This window comes from Coregonus lavaretus, assembly GCF_964263955.1.
Source record: "Coregonus lavaretus genome assembly, chromosome: 12".
NCBI lineage: Eukaryota > Metazoa > Chordata > Actinopteri > Salmoniformes > Salmonidae > Coregonus > Coregonus lavaretus.
Window position 1 is genome coordinate 33,346,854 of NC_139999.1, and position 16,336 is coordinate 33,363,189.

General features: G+C 42.3%; 1 protein-coding gene across 1 annotated transcript in view; it reads left to right on the plus strand.

Annotated features, from left to right (window-relative positions):
- Nucleotides 1-16,336, plus strand: part of LOC311138935 (metabotropic glutamate receptor 2-like) — a gene marked incomplete at both ends in the record, with an annotated part of 50,755 nt that overhangs the window by 15,446 nt on the left and 18,973 nt on the right. Inside the window, one exon of the mRNA XM_084173749.1 lies at nucleotides 9,630-10,470. Within this exon, the coding sequence (XP_084029875.1) occupies nucleotides 9,630-10,470 (841 nt within the window). The remainder of the gene's footprint in view (nucleotides 1-9,629; nucleotides 10,471-16,336) is intronic.

Genomic DNA, 16,336 nt, shown 5'->3' on the forward strand with positions numbered 1-16,336 from the left:
TGAGGGTTGTGTGTGTGTGTGTGAGTGTGTGTGTGTGTGTGTGTGTGTGTGTGTGTGTGTGTGTGTGTGTGTGTGTTTGGCAGTGCACGCAGATGCGTCATGCCCATAAGGGGCACAGGGGCACATGCCCCTGTAGAAAAACATACAAAATAAATAAATAATAATTATAATTATATATACACTACCGGTCAAAAGTTTTAGAACACCTACTCATTCAAGGGTTTTTCTTTATTTTTACTATTTTCTACATTGTAGAATAATAGTGAAGACATCAAAACTATTAAATAACACATATGTAATCATGTAGTAACCAAAAAAGTGTTAAACAAATCTAAATATATTTGAGATTCTTCAAATAGCCACCCTTTGCCTTGATGACAGCTTTGCGCACTCTTGGCATTTTCTCAACCAGCTTAAATATGCAGAAAAATTGACATTTTTTTACATAGAATTAAGTATAATGATTATGGCTCTAGATTGCAGGAAAAAGCTGGTTCAGGTGTTTGAAAAATGCTAAATTCTCCAATAATGGACGGGGGGCCTAGTCCCCCTATGGACTATCCCCCAGCCATCCTCACATACTTTGTGCCCCCTCAGATTTTTGGGGTGCATGACGCCCCTGAGGGCTCATGTATGTTTGAGAGTGTATGAGTGTGCAGCTGTGTGCATGTGTGACTGGCACGGTGGGAATACTGTATTATTGCTGCAGAAGCACACTGAGACAGCCTTATAGGAAGAGCAGATGGGCATTTCCATGAGGCTGTGCTGCTGTGGCCTGAGGCTAGGTCTCTCTCTCTCTCTCTCTCTCCACTATAGATACAAAAGCATGTGGACACCCCTTCAAATGACCGGATTTGGCTATTTCAGTCACACCCGTTGCTGACAGGTGTATAAAATCGAGCAAACAGCCATGCAATCTCCATAGACAAACATTGGCAGCAGAATGGCCTTACTAAAGAGCTCAGTAACTTTCAACATGGCACTGTCATAGGATGCCACCTTTCCAACAAGTCAGTTCGTCAAATGTCTGCCCGGTCAACTGTAAGTGCTGTTATTGTGAAGTGGAAACGTCTAGGAGCAACAATGTCTCAGCCGCGAAGTGGTAGACCACACAAGCTCACATAATGGGACATCCGAGTGCTGAAGCACGTAGCGCGTAAAAATCGTCTGTCATCGGTTGCAACACTCACTAATGAGTTCAAAACTGCCTCTGGAACCAACGTCAGCACAATAACTGTTTGTCAGGAGCTTCATGAAATGGGTTTCCATGGCCGAGTAGCCGCACGCAAGCCTAAGATCACCATGCTCAATGTCAAGCGTCGGCTGGAGTGGTGTAAAGCTCACAGCCATTGGACTCTGGAGCAGTGGAAACGCGTTCTCTGGAGTGACAAATCACACTTGACCATCTGGAAGTCAGACAGACGAATCTGGGTTTGGCGGATGTCAGGAGAACGCTACCTGCCCGAATGCATAGTGTCAACTATAAAGTTTGGTGGAGGAGAAATAATTGTCTGGGACTGTTTTTCATGGTTCGGGCTAGGCCCCTTAGTTCCAGTGAAGGGAAATCTTAACTCTACAGCATACAATGACATTCTAGAAGATTCTGTGCTTCCAACTTTGTGGCAACAGTTTGGGGAAAGCCCTTTCCTGTTTCAGCATGACAATGCCCCCGTGCACAAAGCGAGGTCCATTCAGAAATGGTTTGTCGAGATCGGTGTGGAAGAACTTGACTGGCCTGCACAGAGCCCTGACCTCAACCCCATTGAACACCTTTGGGATGAATTGGAACGCCGACTGCGAGCCAGGCCTAAGCGCCCAACATCAGTGCCCAACCTCACTAATGCTCATGGCTGAATGGAAGCAAGTCCCCGCAGCAATGTTCCAACATCTAGTGGAAAGCCTTCCCAGAAGAGTGGAGGCTGTTATAGCGGCAAAGGGGGGACCAACTCCATATCAATGCCCATGATTTTGGAATGAGATGTTCGACGAGCAGGTGTCCACATACTTTTGGTCATGTAGTGTCTCTCTCTTCTCTCTCTCTGTTCCTCCAGTCCCTGGATGTCCTTTATTACTTAATAGCACCAGCACGTCTAGCACATATCCAGACCCAGGAAGTGCACAATGGGCATGAATCACACAGTGGAGATTTTCTGGCGATCGTAATACTCTTCACAGAGTGCCGAGGTGAAGAATGTTGCTTCCTCCAGGAGTATTTATGAGCCTGTAAAACACACCCATGCATCAATCTAAGTAACATAATAAAAAAATCCCCATCAAATTCTGTCAGTTTAAGCTAGAGATCTCTGTTTCTCAATCCACCGCATCCGCCTATGTCAGCCTTCCACATCTGTGGTGGAAGGTGGCCGAGCTACAGTGGTGTTTGTCAGACCATGAGACATCCTGAAAATTGGTCTTCTCAGAAAACGTCTGTAGCGTGTCGAACTATGGTGTTCTCCGTTTTGCTCTACAATCCCCACAAGTGTCAAGGGACTCCTCTGAAGTCGTTACCACTCTCTGTGCCAAGTTCTGTCTGTAGCGTCCGAACCGTTTGGGCTACAAACTAATATGACCCCACTGTGGAAAGTGGAACATGATGGTGTTCTCCGTTTTGCTCTACGACACCCACAAGTGTCACGGGACTCATCTGACATTAACCCATACAAATGAATGGAAGTATGGAGGTAGTTTTGTGCCAACAAAAATAAGGGGTTAAATATGTGTCAAATAATATTCATCAAACTTTCTTATATCGTCTGTATCTAGGACAGACACTTCAAAACATTATTCCTTATGATTTATTTTTTGACTGTCTTTTTTGCCATTTATGAATGTGTTATTCAATGTGTTTCTATGGGCTATAGTAGTAAAGGCCAAATTCAATATTTTATCAAATATGTTTTTTTATATAATTGTTTTTATACCTGAAGGAGTCCTAAAATTCTAAATCAAATGGCTAAATGATCCATGGTATGACCATCTTAAAACAATTCCATATGTTAGCTTAGTAGAACCCCTTCTCCTTAGACTTTTAGAGGTTTTTAGAGGTTTAATATTGGGTTGAATCTCATTCAAATGGCTTTCCTCCTCTGACTGCATCTAATCATGTCATCATCTGCAGTATCAATCATTTCATGAGAATTTCAGAGTAGTGATGCACTGACTGCTGCTGTTGATCCTTCTCGCTCATTAACTTGTAGAAACCAGTTAGAAAATTATTTCCATAAACCATTAATCAATGGAATTGATCAAATGGAATAGAGTTACATGCTTGCAGGCATTAAATAAAATCAGATACTTCACACGGTATCATCAAATACATTTTGATCATACTGTATAATCATTCTTACTGTAAATTTTCACTAAAGAATCTGAGCACCTCTTTAGGAAATCTGACTCTTCCCTCTAATATTGCACTGGGGAAATTGCACATTTTACATTTACTTTTTAGTCATTTAGCAGACGCTCTTATCCAGAGCGACTTACATGAGCAATTAGGGTTAAGTGCCTTGCTTAAGGGCACATCGACAGTTTTTTCACCTAGTCGGCTCGGGGATTAGAACCAGCGACCTTTCGGTTACTAGCACAACGCTCTTACCCACTAAGCTACCTGCACAGCAACATCAGGTTTATATTTTCCGAAACCCACCAACTGTGAACTCAATAATTGTTTTCTCTGCATGGGGAGAAAACACTGAAGTAATTTAGCTACTAAAGTCCAAACTAGCCATAGATTTACATCTTCTGCACCAACATAATCAATACACTACTGCTGTACCACTATTACGACATAACATTTCACCACTCCGGAGCCTTCTATTATTAATGCAATAAAGAGTGCTGCACCACTCTAGTCTCTATTAGCTTTAGCATTATTTCCAGTACTACAACTCCTGTACTTTTACTCTGTTTCTGTGTCATGTTACTGTGTTTTGATACTGAGCGTGGACATGGTGCTTGGCTGTGTTTTTGTCTTTCGGCACTCTGTTCTTCCACTGTGCTGGGTTTCTTTCGGTGTGAAGAATACATGAGAGCTGAAAAGCCTGTCAGAGTGCTGTTTGCTACGGTCATGTCTCTGTCTGATATCCCTCTTTCCACACTCAGGCTGTGTGCTCCAGAGAGAACCTCTTTCCAAGTAATCTGCTCTATAGCAGACTCTTCCTATACAAATCCTCTCCTTGCCTGCTCCCTCATTTTCTTAATTAAATACAGAGCTCTCTCACTGAGGAGGAGTCTCCGCGTGTCGGGAATAGTATGACCTGCATGTCTAATATGTTTAAGTCAGCTAGGCTGCAGTACAAAGTGAATATGGAACTAGAAGTTAATCGACAATAGTGATTCAAGGAAGATACAGTGTGGAAGATTTTTCTTTCTCAATACATAGGAGTATTCTGCTTGAAGTCTAATTGATTTCTTGTCTACCAGACTGACAGATCAGTCATTTACCCAAAAGTTAAGAGTTGCCTTTGAGCAAATAAATCAAAATGCTCGAGGTGTGAGGGATGGGTGGATCATGTCATTCCCCAAGGCACTGGCAACAATTTGTTATAGGTATCACTCAAATGGGCCTAACAGGATTCACATAATTTTAGTGGTGAGGAAGTCTGACAATGACAAGTAAGTCAGATACATGGTTTTAATCAATGCCCACAACACCACTGTATCCGTGACATGGCCTCTGGGTTACGCTTTATCTCCTCTGGGACTGTGTATGGATTAATAAAAACAAGCATAAGATACATCCTGGGGCATAGGGAAATACACTTAAGATGCTTGATGGAGGAGAAACTCAATCTTGATTGGGAGTTATCTACTAATGTTGATAAATGTATGTTTAGTTGCAGAGTAGACTATTGTATAAATGTGTGTACCATTTTCTTTTGATGCTGAACTCAGGCTTTTCCATTCAAAGTCATAGTAAGCTCAGTGATGTGTCAACTCGTACATGTTGATGTGTGGACATACTTAGGTGACACTTAATGGGTCTGCTACACAAGTCCTATGTCAATAGTATACCATCAAGCTGCCTGTCACAATCAGCTACGGCTCTGCATGAATTCATCAACACTTTGACAGCTGACTCAAAAAATGAAATATTTTACGCCATCCAGCAATTAAATGTTTCTGACCCAATATTATTTTATTTAGAATCATCTCACCCTTATGATTCTAGTGTTTTTGAAAAAGTGAAATCTGTCAAGTCAGTCTGAGGGCTAAGATGTTGTAAACTAGATGCCTTTCCTGGACTTCATTTATAAGACTTGTCAACCAGTAGCAGTGCGTGGGTAAAATCACTGGGGAAGCCAAGCCAGAAAAAAAAGCCATATTACAACCTATGTGTTGTGATAATTGCGTTTGCTCTATAACCTGTTAGTTCATATGCCTTTCGACCATGATATATAGGCCTAAGGCCGAGACAATAAGAAGACACAGTGGCAGAATAAATTCAACCACATCTTGTTTCATCACAAAACCGGAGCACAACCTCTGTCCGGTGAAGTCCACAAAGCATATTGAATGTAACAAACAGTTACATGACCTTCAGCATGGTGAAGCAAGTTAATGTTTCCGACATTTTCGACCACTAAACAACTATTAATTTAGGACCACGGAGAGTTACCGCAAGTCGCAAAGAAAACATTTCAACATAATCAAATCACCTATGCTTAGTCTAATACAGTGACAACTAAAATATATAAAGAACAATTGTCCAATCAACATAAGCTAAATATGATGTGGCTGTCCATGGTTCTGATTTCTATGTCATACAGTCTATCACTCTGTCATACAGTAAACGCTTTTATTTTTTGTTGTCCTAGGCTACCTGGCTAAAATGCTTGTTTGCTAGCCTAATTTCCTTTCAAGGGCAACGTTAGCTAGTGAACATTAGTCTTCTACATCTAGCTACATATTGAACTTCCATCCTCTCAGGCCAGGGGCACAATGTATGAATTTATGGTTGGATCAGAATCGCCGTTATAATCATTGGCCAGTACGGAAAATTAAGGAAAAGCCCAAATCCCTATATCCATCCATGGCTAATTTAGGAACGGGTCAATTTTAGCTAGCTAGCTAGCCACCGGAGGACAACAACACAACGAGATGCAAAACGAGTTTCTGTCAATGACGTATGCTCTCGATGCGATGTGATTGGAGTGAAGCCAATTTCAAACTGGCTTCCCATGACACTTTTTTTTGGTGCGCCAGGACCATTCACATTTGAGCTCACTCAGTTTAGATCAACGCTGATTGGCTATTATTATTTATATTTTGTTATCAAGGGAGGCCAAATGCTTGCTTCCCTTGCATTCAATGCTACGGGCGGCAACAATGTCATACTCTTTTGGACCTGACAGCATCAGATAGACGGCCTACACATACAGAGGGGCGCTGTTTCGCTCGCTCGGAGGCTTTCTCCAGTGAGATACATTCAGCCTCTTGCGAATTGAAGGAAAATTATGAAAACACAGAGAGACGAAAGATACATTATTTTATATGTCTTTTTCTTTTTTTCTTGGTCAATTTTTTGGGGAATCCCTTGGCACCCATGAATACAGGCCAGTGCTTGTCAATTATGGTCTCCTGAGTGGCGCAGTGGTCTAAGGCGCCGCATCGCAATGCTAACTGTGCCACTAGAGATCCTGCTTCGAATCCAGGCTCTGTCGCAGCCGGCCGCGACCGGGAGACTCATGGGCGGCGCACAATTGGCCCAGCGTCGTCCAGGGTAGGGGAGGGAATGGCCGGCAGGGATGTAGCTCAGTTGATAGAGCATGGCGTTTGCAACGCCAGGGTTGTGGGTTCGATTCCCACGGGGGGCCAGTATAAAAAAATTATTAACAAAAAAAAAAATAAAAAAAAAAAACATGTATTCACTAACTGTAAGTCGCTCTGGATAAGAGCGTCTGCTAAATGACTAAAAAAATAAATAAAAAAATAAATAAAAAATAAACAATAAATTAAAAAAAATAATAAAAAAAATAAAAAAATATTTCAGGGCTGAATGCATCCCAATTAAAATCATTGTTGCATTACAGTTGAGCAAACTACCCACTAGGCACACCCTGGTTGAATCAATGTTGTTTCCACGTCATTTCAATGAAATTACATTGAACCAACTTGTAATAGACATTGAATTGACGTCTGTGCCCAGTGGGTAAAGGTTGTTGGTAGTGCTAATCTAGGAAGTTCTATTTTTAGATTAAAGTTAGACTTAGATTTTGTACTTTCTGAATCTTGTGTCAGTTGCCACTTAAGTTATTCTCCTAGGAGAAAAAACAGGCTGCTGCTAGCTGTCTGAACATGTGTTTAAAAAGCCAGTCGAGGTGGGTTAGGGAAGGAGAGGTTTTTGGAGAATGTTTCATGGCAATAATAACTAGAGCTCCCAGTCAGGGAATCTCTAGTCAGCCAGGCAGGAAGCCTCCAGGGACACACACTTTTCAAATATTAAACAGACAACTGCTCATATGTTTTTAACTGTTTCTATGGCAACATGCATAAAACGTAATAACCATTTTGAATATGATTTCACTGCCACCTTCTCTTGTATAAAGAACAGGATATTTTAGTTACATTTTACTGTAATAGTGTAGCAATATGTCCTGTGACACATACTGTGACAATACATGTCACCATATATGACATTCTGAGGTTTAGAGTCTAGATGGATGACTAATCTGGACGATCAAGGTGCTGGGTTCAATTCCAGCTGCTTCTGATTTTGCTATCACAGAATGTATTGTATAATATTATCTAATTAATTGTAATAAATATCTCAGTTAGGAAATCACTAACTCTGGCTCATCTGGTATTCATCCCTCTAATCTCAGAGAATAATAAGGGTGGCAGGTACCCTAGCGGTTAAGCGTTGGGCCAGTAACCCAAAGGTTGCTGGGTTGAATCTCAGAGCCGACTAGGTAAAACATATGCCGATGTGCCCTTGAGCAAGGCACTTAACCCTAATTGTTCCTGTAATTCGCTCTGGATAAGAGCGTCTGCAAAATGAGAACGTAAAAAAGATTCCTGTGATTAAGACTCATCCAGGCACATCACAACAGATTTCTCCTGACATCTCCCAATGTTTGGCTTCAGTTACGCTACATTTTCAACTAGCAAAATTTTTAAATGATCCTTAATTATTATGATATACAGAATGAATTAGATATTTCATAGAGGTCTTGGTCAAATAACCCTGATGTTCTATATATGGCCATGCATACTATTTCAACATAATTTCAGAATACCTACGCATCAATAGTCCCCTGTAGCTCAGTTGGGAGAGCATGGCGCTTGCAACGCCAGGGTTGTGGGTTCGTTTCCCACGGGGAGCCAGTATGAAAATGTATGCACTCACTAACTGTAAGTCGCTCTGGATAAGAGCGTCTGCTAAATAACTTAAATGTAAATCTATTTTCTTATTCTAGACTTGTATATTAAAATTGCACAAATTAAATGTCAAACAAAGTCTTGAATGCCTACGTAATTAATTATGTGCTATCAAATTTCTTTAAAGGAAAGGTTTGCTGGAATTCAAGATGATATACTATGAGAGTGGGGCTGTGAGACACTGAATTAAAAGAGAATACATGTGGTATGGCATCCCCTTAGGCTTCCAGAGAAATACCTCATGGTAAAGTCAGTGAGCAGCTTTTCCTGCACCATGTAATGCCACTGACAAAACCTATTACAGCCAGGGAAAAATAAACGTTTTAGGATTCTTTAATTTTGGGATATTTTCCACCCGCTCTGTGTCTGTCTTTTTCAGTGTATTTCTTTATAGTGAAATGGAATCTATAAAGAATCTATATCTAAATGTAGTTCATATTGTGTGTTTCCATATCAAGCCAATGAATCATCTGATATTGCATGGCTTTATTGGTTGATGTTGTTGACAGTGTGGTAGATCAGATATGACACATCTGGGTAGTAGGCTATGTGGGCATCCCTGGAGCCCGTGGCAACCCCAGGATGTTGTCAGACAATCAGCAGAAAGGAGATTTGAGAAAAACACTGCTGGGACTCAGAGGGAGATGAGAGGCTGCAGATTGGAGTGAGACTGATTGTCCCTGTTGGCCAAACTGCTAGTGAGACTACAGTATTCTGCATCTGATATGGCTCATTTCATCAACTTATGAAATTATGAGTTATAAAGAAATGACCCACAAGCAATATCTATTTTGATTTAATAAAATATCAGAACTCCCAATAATTCATTCAGTGAATTGTATTACATGTATAACAGTTATGGTACTAAACTTTACCAGTACTCTATTATGAGGGTGTAAAGCAGGGATCATCAACTAGATTCAGCCGTGGGCCGATTTTTTTCTTGAGCGGATGGTCGAGGGGCCGGAACATAATTACAAATAATTTGTGGACTGCAAATTGACCTCTGATTTAGTGGTGTTTTTACAGTATTTTATGTCCAACAAAAACAAAAAAGAACAATTTACTTGTTTTGCTCCGAGAACTTGGGGGGCCAAATAAAACCACCCACGGGCCAAATTCGGCCTGTGGGCCACCAGTTGGGGAACCCTGGTGTAAAGTCTAGGTACTGTAAAGACCTACAGTATTGTTCAAATCTTGATCATTCTCTCATGGTACCACTCTCTCTCTCTCTCTCTCTCTCTCTCAAGGTGGCCAACCTCCTTCGTCTTTTCCAGATTCCGCAGATCAGCTACGCCTCCACCAGCGCCAAGCTCAGCGACAAGAGCCGCTACGACTACTTTGCCCGCACGGTGCCCCCTGACTTCTATCAGGCCAAGGCCATGGCAGAGATCCTGCGCTACTTCAATTGGACCTACGTGTCCACCGTGGCATCGGAGGGTGACTACGGCGAGACGGGTATCGATGCCTTCCAGCAGGAGGCCCGCGCCAGCCAGATCTGCATCGCCACCTCAGCCAAGGTCAGCCGCTCGATGAGCCGCTACAGCTACGACCAGGTGATCCGCTCGCTGCAGCAGAAGTCCAACGCCAACGTGGTCATCCTCTTCACGCGCAGCGAGGATGCTCGGGAGCTGCTGGTAGCCGCCAACCGCATGAACGTGTCCTTCATCTGGGTGGCCAGCGATGGCTGGGGGAGACAGGATAGCGTGGTGAGAGGCAGCGAGGCTGTGGCAGACGGGGCCTTCACCATCGAGCTGGCCTCCTACCCCATCCTTCAGTTTGCTGAGTACTTTACAGGACTGAACCCCTACAACAACACACGTAACCCCTGGTTCAGGGAGTTCTGGGAGAATCGTTTCCAGTGTAACCTCCATGACCTGGGCTGTGGGAAGCACTCTCTGCGCGATGGCCTGTTCGAGCCGGAGTCTAAGATCATGTTTGTGGTGAATGCTGTCTATGCCATGGCTCATGCCCTGCACAACATGAGGCAGACACTCTGCCCCAACTCCACCACCAAGGTCTGTGACGCGCTGAAGCCAGGCAACGGCAGGAGGTTCTACAGGGAGTATATTCTCAAGACAAAGTTTGACGGTGAGTGAAGAAGATTGATGTGTATGCCTATGACAAGGCTACATGACTAAACTGTACACAGAGAAATTAGATTTTCTATATCCTAAAAAAATTACTATATCTAGGGCTTTTACAGTGACCATATTACTGCCACACACGAGTCAAATTCCGAGTCAAATTCCATGTGACCGTTGAGTCACGGTAACTGCGATCTAATGCTGCTGATGGTCATTAGTAGCCTACCAAACAGCAGAAGCTGCTGAGGGGAGGATGGCTCATAATAATGCCCGGAACGGTGCAAATGGCATGGCATCAAACACATGGAAACCATGTGTTTGCTATATTTGGTACAATTCCACCGATTCCGCTCCAGCCATTACCACGAGCCTGTCCTCCCCAATTAAGGTGCCACCAACCTCCTGTGAGGCCGGTACTCTGCACTCTATTGTCCCTCGAATCACTCTGACATCAATGCAAATGCAATCAAAAATCAAATCAAAACACTTAATGAGAGCCCTGCCACTCATAATTTGAGCGGAATAGGATCACCTGTTGCGCAGTGAGAACCAGCTCCTCATAGCTGGTTGATGCATGGAAAGAAATAAGTGTTCCTATAAGCCCATGTTGTACAACATTTATATAGGCTATGCTATTGTGTGAGAAAACAGAGTTTTGATGGCCTCTATTAAAAAGAGGAGGATCCAATCATATTTCTAGGCCTACTATATTTATTTCTCAACATTCCTAAAATAAGCACATTGCTTTACAACCAGAGTAGCCTACCTGGCTGGCATGAAAATGAACCTTGGGAACAGCGTCCTCCAGTTGCTATTGAAGTGCATACGGATTACGTCTTTTTTTCCCCTGCCCCTGTTCCGACAGGTGCATGATAATGGCCCATTCTAAATCAAAACTAATTTCACACATATATTATTTAGTATATGCAAAAACAATAATTAAATTGAGAATAGTCTGATGGGTGAGAATATTATCACTTGTGAATGATGCCCAGCGTGTGCAGTCTAAAAGGCAAGAAACAGCATATGCACTTTTTCAAATCAGTCACATGTATCATGTAGCCTAACCCATTGGCCTATATGTTTTGGAGAGCCAATAGCCCATAGGCCTATATGTTTTGGAGAGCCCAGAGCCCATAGGCCTATATGTTTAGGAGAGCCCAGAGCCCATAGCCTACAGAGCCTAGTAAAACGTGTTCTTATAAGCCCAGTCATTGCGCAATTGCGTGTGAAAACAGAGTTTTGACTGGACAATATCCCAGCTTTCTCGTGCAGCTATATTTATTGCTAAATTCTTGAACTAATGATGCACATTAATCTGCTTTACGAATGGTGTAGCCTACCTGGCATATTAAAAACGTAACCGCACGTAACCTCCATTCGCTATTCAAGTGCAGGCTACTGATGACGTCTGTTATTTTGTGGGTTATTCTAAATAAAAAAACATTCCACACATATATTAGTAGGCTATACGTACACTACCATTCAAAAGTTTGGGGTCACTTAGACATGTCCTTGTTTTCGAAAGAAAAGCAATTTTTTTGTCCATTAAAATAAGATCAAATTGATCAGAAATACAGTGTAGACATTGTTAATGTTTTAAATGGCTATTGTAGCTGGAAATGGCTGATTTTTAATGGAATATCTACATAGGCGTACAGAGGCCCATTATCAGCAACCATCAGTCCTGTGTTCCAATGGCACGTTGTGTTTGCTAATCCAAGTTTATCATTTTAAAAGGCTAATTGATCATTAGAAAACCCTTTTGAAATTATGTTAGCGCAGCTGAAAACTGTTGTGCTGATTAAAGAAGCAATAAAACTGGCCTTCTTGAGACTAGTTGAGTATCTGGAGCATCAGCAATTGTGGGTTTGATTACAGGCTCAAAATGGCCAGAAACAAATAACTTTCTTCTGAAACTCGTCAGTCTATTTGTGTTCTGAGAAGTGAAGGCTATTCCATGCAAGAAATTGCCAAGAAACTGAAGATCTCGTACAACTCTGTGTACTACTTCCTTCACAGAACAGCGCAAACTGGCTCTAACCAGAATAGAAAGAGGAGTGGGAGGCCCCGGTGCACAACTGTGCAAGAGGACAAATACATTAGAGTGTCTGGTTTGAGAAGCAGGCGTCTCACAGGTCCTTAACTGGCAGCTTCATTAAACAGTACCCGCAAAACACCAGTCTCAATGTCAACAGTAAAGAGGCGACTCCGGGATGCTGACCTAGGCAGAGTTGCAAAGAAAAAGCCATATCTCAGACTGGCTAATAAAAATAAAATATTAAGATGGTAAAAGAACACAGACACTGGACAGAGGAAGATTGGAAAAAAGTGTTATGGACAGACAAATTGAAGTTTGAGGTGTTCGGATCACTTTAGAAGAACGTTTGTGAGACGCAGACCAAATGAAAAGATGCTGGAGGAGTGCTTGATGCCATCTGTCAAGCATGGTGGAGGCAATGTGATGGTCTGGGGGTGCTTTCGTGGTGGTAAAGTGGGAGAGTTGTACAGGGTAAAAGGGATCTTGAAGAAGGAAGGCTATCACTCCATTTTGCAATGCCATGCCATACCCTGTGGACGGCGCTTGATTGGAGCCAATTTCCTCCTACAACAGGACAATGACCCAAAGCACAGCTCCAAACTATGCAAGATCTATTTAGGGAAGAAGCAGTCAGCTGGTATTCTGTCTATAATGGAGTGGCCAGCACAGTCACCAGATCTCAACCCTAATGAGCTGTTGTGGGAGCAGCTTGACCGTATGGTACGTAAGAAGTGCCCATCAAGCCAATCCAACTTGTGGGAGGTGCTTCAGGAAGCATGGGGTGAAATCTCTTCAGATTACCTGAACAAATTGACAACTAGAATGCCAAAGGTCTGCAAGGCTGTAATTGCTGCAAATGGAGGATTATTTGACGAAATAAAAGTTTGAAGGACACAATTATTATTTCAATTAAAAATCATTATTTCTAACCTTGTCAATGACTACATTTCCTATGCATTTTGCAATATTTCCTATTCAAACTCATTTCATGTATGTTTTCATGGAAAACAAGGAAATGTCTAAGTGACCCCAAACTTTTGAATGGTGGTGTAAATACCAGAGAATAAATTGAGAATATTCTCATGGGTGAGAATATTATCAAGTGCTTGCCAAATTGTGAATGAGAGACTGATGAAGTCTGTGCAGCTTGCCTTTCATGCAACTTTTTTAATTAGAGTTGCATCATGCAGCCTTAGAATATATTAGAAATCAATACACATAGCCTAACTTTTGTATCACAACTAAATCTTCATAAATAACTCTAAATGAAGCATATAGGAGGACCTGTTTCTTTGTTAAACACTCAACACAGAATAACCGCATGTGCGCACTCCCTCGGAAATCGTTTGGAGAAAATATCCTTTCTATGTTATTCAGCTATGTTCAATTGTATTGTTCTTACCATAAAAGAATGCCACAGGAATTATAAGCAATCTCGCCTACTAAATGAACTAGTGTAGCCTACAGCCATATGGCATAGCCAGATCAGGGCCTAACATATGTGTCACGTTGTGTACAGTGAGGGAAAAAAGTATTTGATCCCCTACTGATTTTGTACGTTTGCCCACTGACAAAGAAATTATCAGTCTATAATTTTAATGGTAGGTTTATTTGAACAGTGAGAGACAGAATAACAACAAAAAAATCCAGAAAAACGCATGTCAAAAATGTTATAAATTGATTTGCATTTTAAGGAGGGAAATAAGTATTTGACCCCCTCTCAATCAGAAAGATTTCTGGCTCCCAGGTGTCTTTTATACAGGTAACGAGCTGAGATTAGGAGCACACTCTTAAAGGGAGTGCTCCTAAACTCAGCTTGTTACCTGTTTAAAAGACACCTGTCCACAGAAGCAATCAATCAATCAGATTCCAAACTCTCCACCATGGCCAAGACCAAAGAGCTCTCCAAGGATGTCAGGGACAAGATTGTAGACCTACACAAGGCTGGAATGGGCTACAAGACCATCGCCAAGCAGCTTGGTGAGAAGGTGACAACAGTTGGTGCAATTATTCGCAAATGGAAGAAACACAAAATAACTGTCAATCTCCCTCGGCCTGGGGCTCCATGCAAGATCTCACCTCGTGGAGTTGCAATGATCATGAGAACGGTGAGGAATCAGCCCAGAACTACACGGGAGGATCTTGTCAATGATCTCAAGGCAGCTGGGACCATAGTCACCAAGAAAACAATTGATAACACACTACGCCGTGAAGGACTGAAATCCTGCAGCGCCCGCAAGGTCCCCCTGCTCAAGAAAGCACATATACATGCCCGTCTGAAGTTTGCTAATGAACATCTGAATGATTCAGAGGAGAACTGGGTGAAAGTGTTGTGGTCAGATGAGACCAAAATGGAGCTCTTTGGCATCAACTCAACTCGCCGTGTTTGGAGGAGGAGGAATGCTGCCTATGACCCCAAGAACACCATCCCCACCGTCAAACATGGAGGTGGAAACATTATGCTTTGGGGGTGTTTTTCTGCTAAGGGGACAAGACAACTTCACAGCATCAAAGGGACGATGGACGGGGCCATGTACCGTCAAATCTTGGGTGAGAACCTCCTTCCCTCAGCCAGGGCATTGAAAATGGGTCATGGATGGGTATTCCAGCATGACAATGACCCAAAACACACAGCCAAGGCAACAAAGGAGTGGCTCAAGAAGAAGCACATTAAGGTCCTGGAGTGGCCTAGCCAGTCTCCAGACCTTAATCCCATAGAAAATCTGTGGAGGGAGCTAAAGGTTCGAGTTGACAAACGTCAGGCTCGAAACCTTAATGACTTGGAGAAGATCTGCAAAGAGGAGTGGGACAAAATCCCTCCTGAGATGTGTGCAAACCTGGTGGCCAACTACAAGAAACGTCTGACCTCTGTGATTGCCAACAAGGGTTTTGCCACCAAGTAATAAGTCATGTTTTGCAGAGGGGTCAAATACTTATTTCCCTCATTAAAATGAAAATACATTTATAACATTTTTGACATGCGTTTATTTATTTTAATTTTTTGTTATTCTGTCTCTCACTGTTCAAATAAACCTATCATTAAAATTATAGACGGATCATTTCTTTGTCAGTGGGCAAACGTACAAAATCAGCAGGGGATCAAATACTTTTTTCCCTCACTGTATATATATATATATATATATATATATATATATATAACACAGGGCTGTAACCCAAACAAAAGAGTGAGGTGTAAACCTCTAAATACATACACGGGACGAGACCCATAATACCAAGAGCACAATACCAGGTACTCACGAGACCAACGGACATGGGACAATAATCGACAAGGACAATGGGGAACAGAGGGCACATATACACATACTAATCAGTGGGAATGGGAACCAGGTGTGCGTAATGAGACAAGACAGTCCGGGGTTGGTGGTAATGATCCATGTCAGTGACGCCTAGAAGGCCGGTGACGTAGACCTCCGGAACTGGTAAACGGAATTAGCAGCAGTACCGGGGGGGGTCCGTGACAATATGGATGGCTGAGAATATGCTATTCTGTTCTTCTGAAATTGGCTACATTTTCTTCATATCATAATGTTTCTTTAGACCTGCCTAAAATAATTATTGGATTTATTGTGATAGTGTAGGCTATATAATGTCACGGTTCACTACGACAGAACCCAGAAGCAGACCAGGACGAGGTGAGTTGAACGAAGGTGAGTATTTATTAACAGATTCAAAAAAAGATGCAGAGTAATCCAGGAGACGGAGCGGGCGGCGGAGATGAGTTGGTGGAGGTGAAGTGGCAGATCCAATGATGGCACGGCAGCCGCCGACCACCAGGCAGGGGTTGGGTGAAGGTCCCGGGAGAATGATT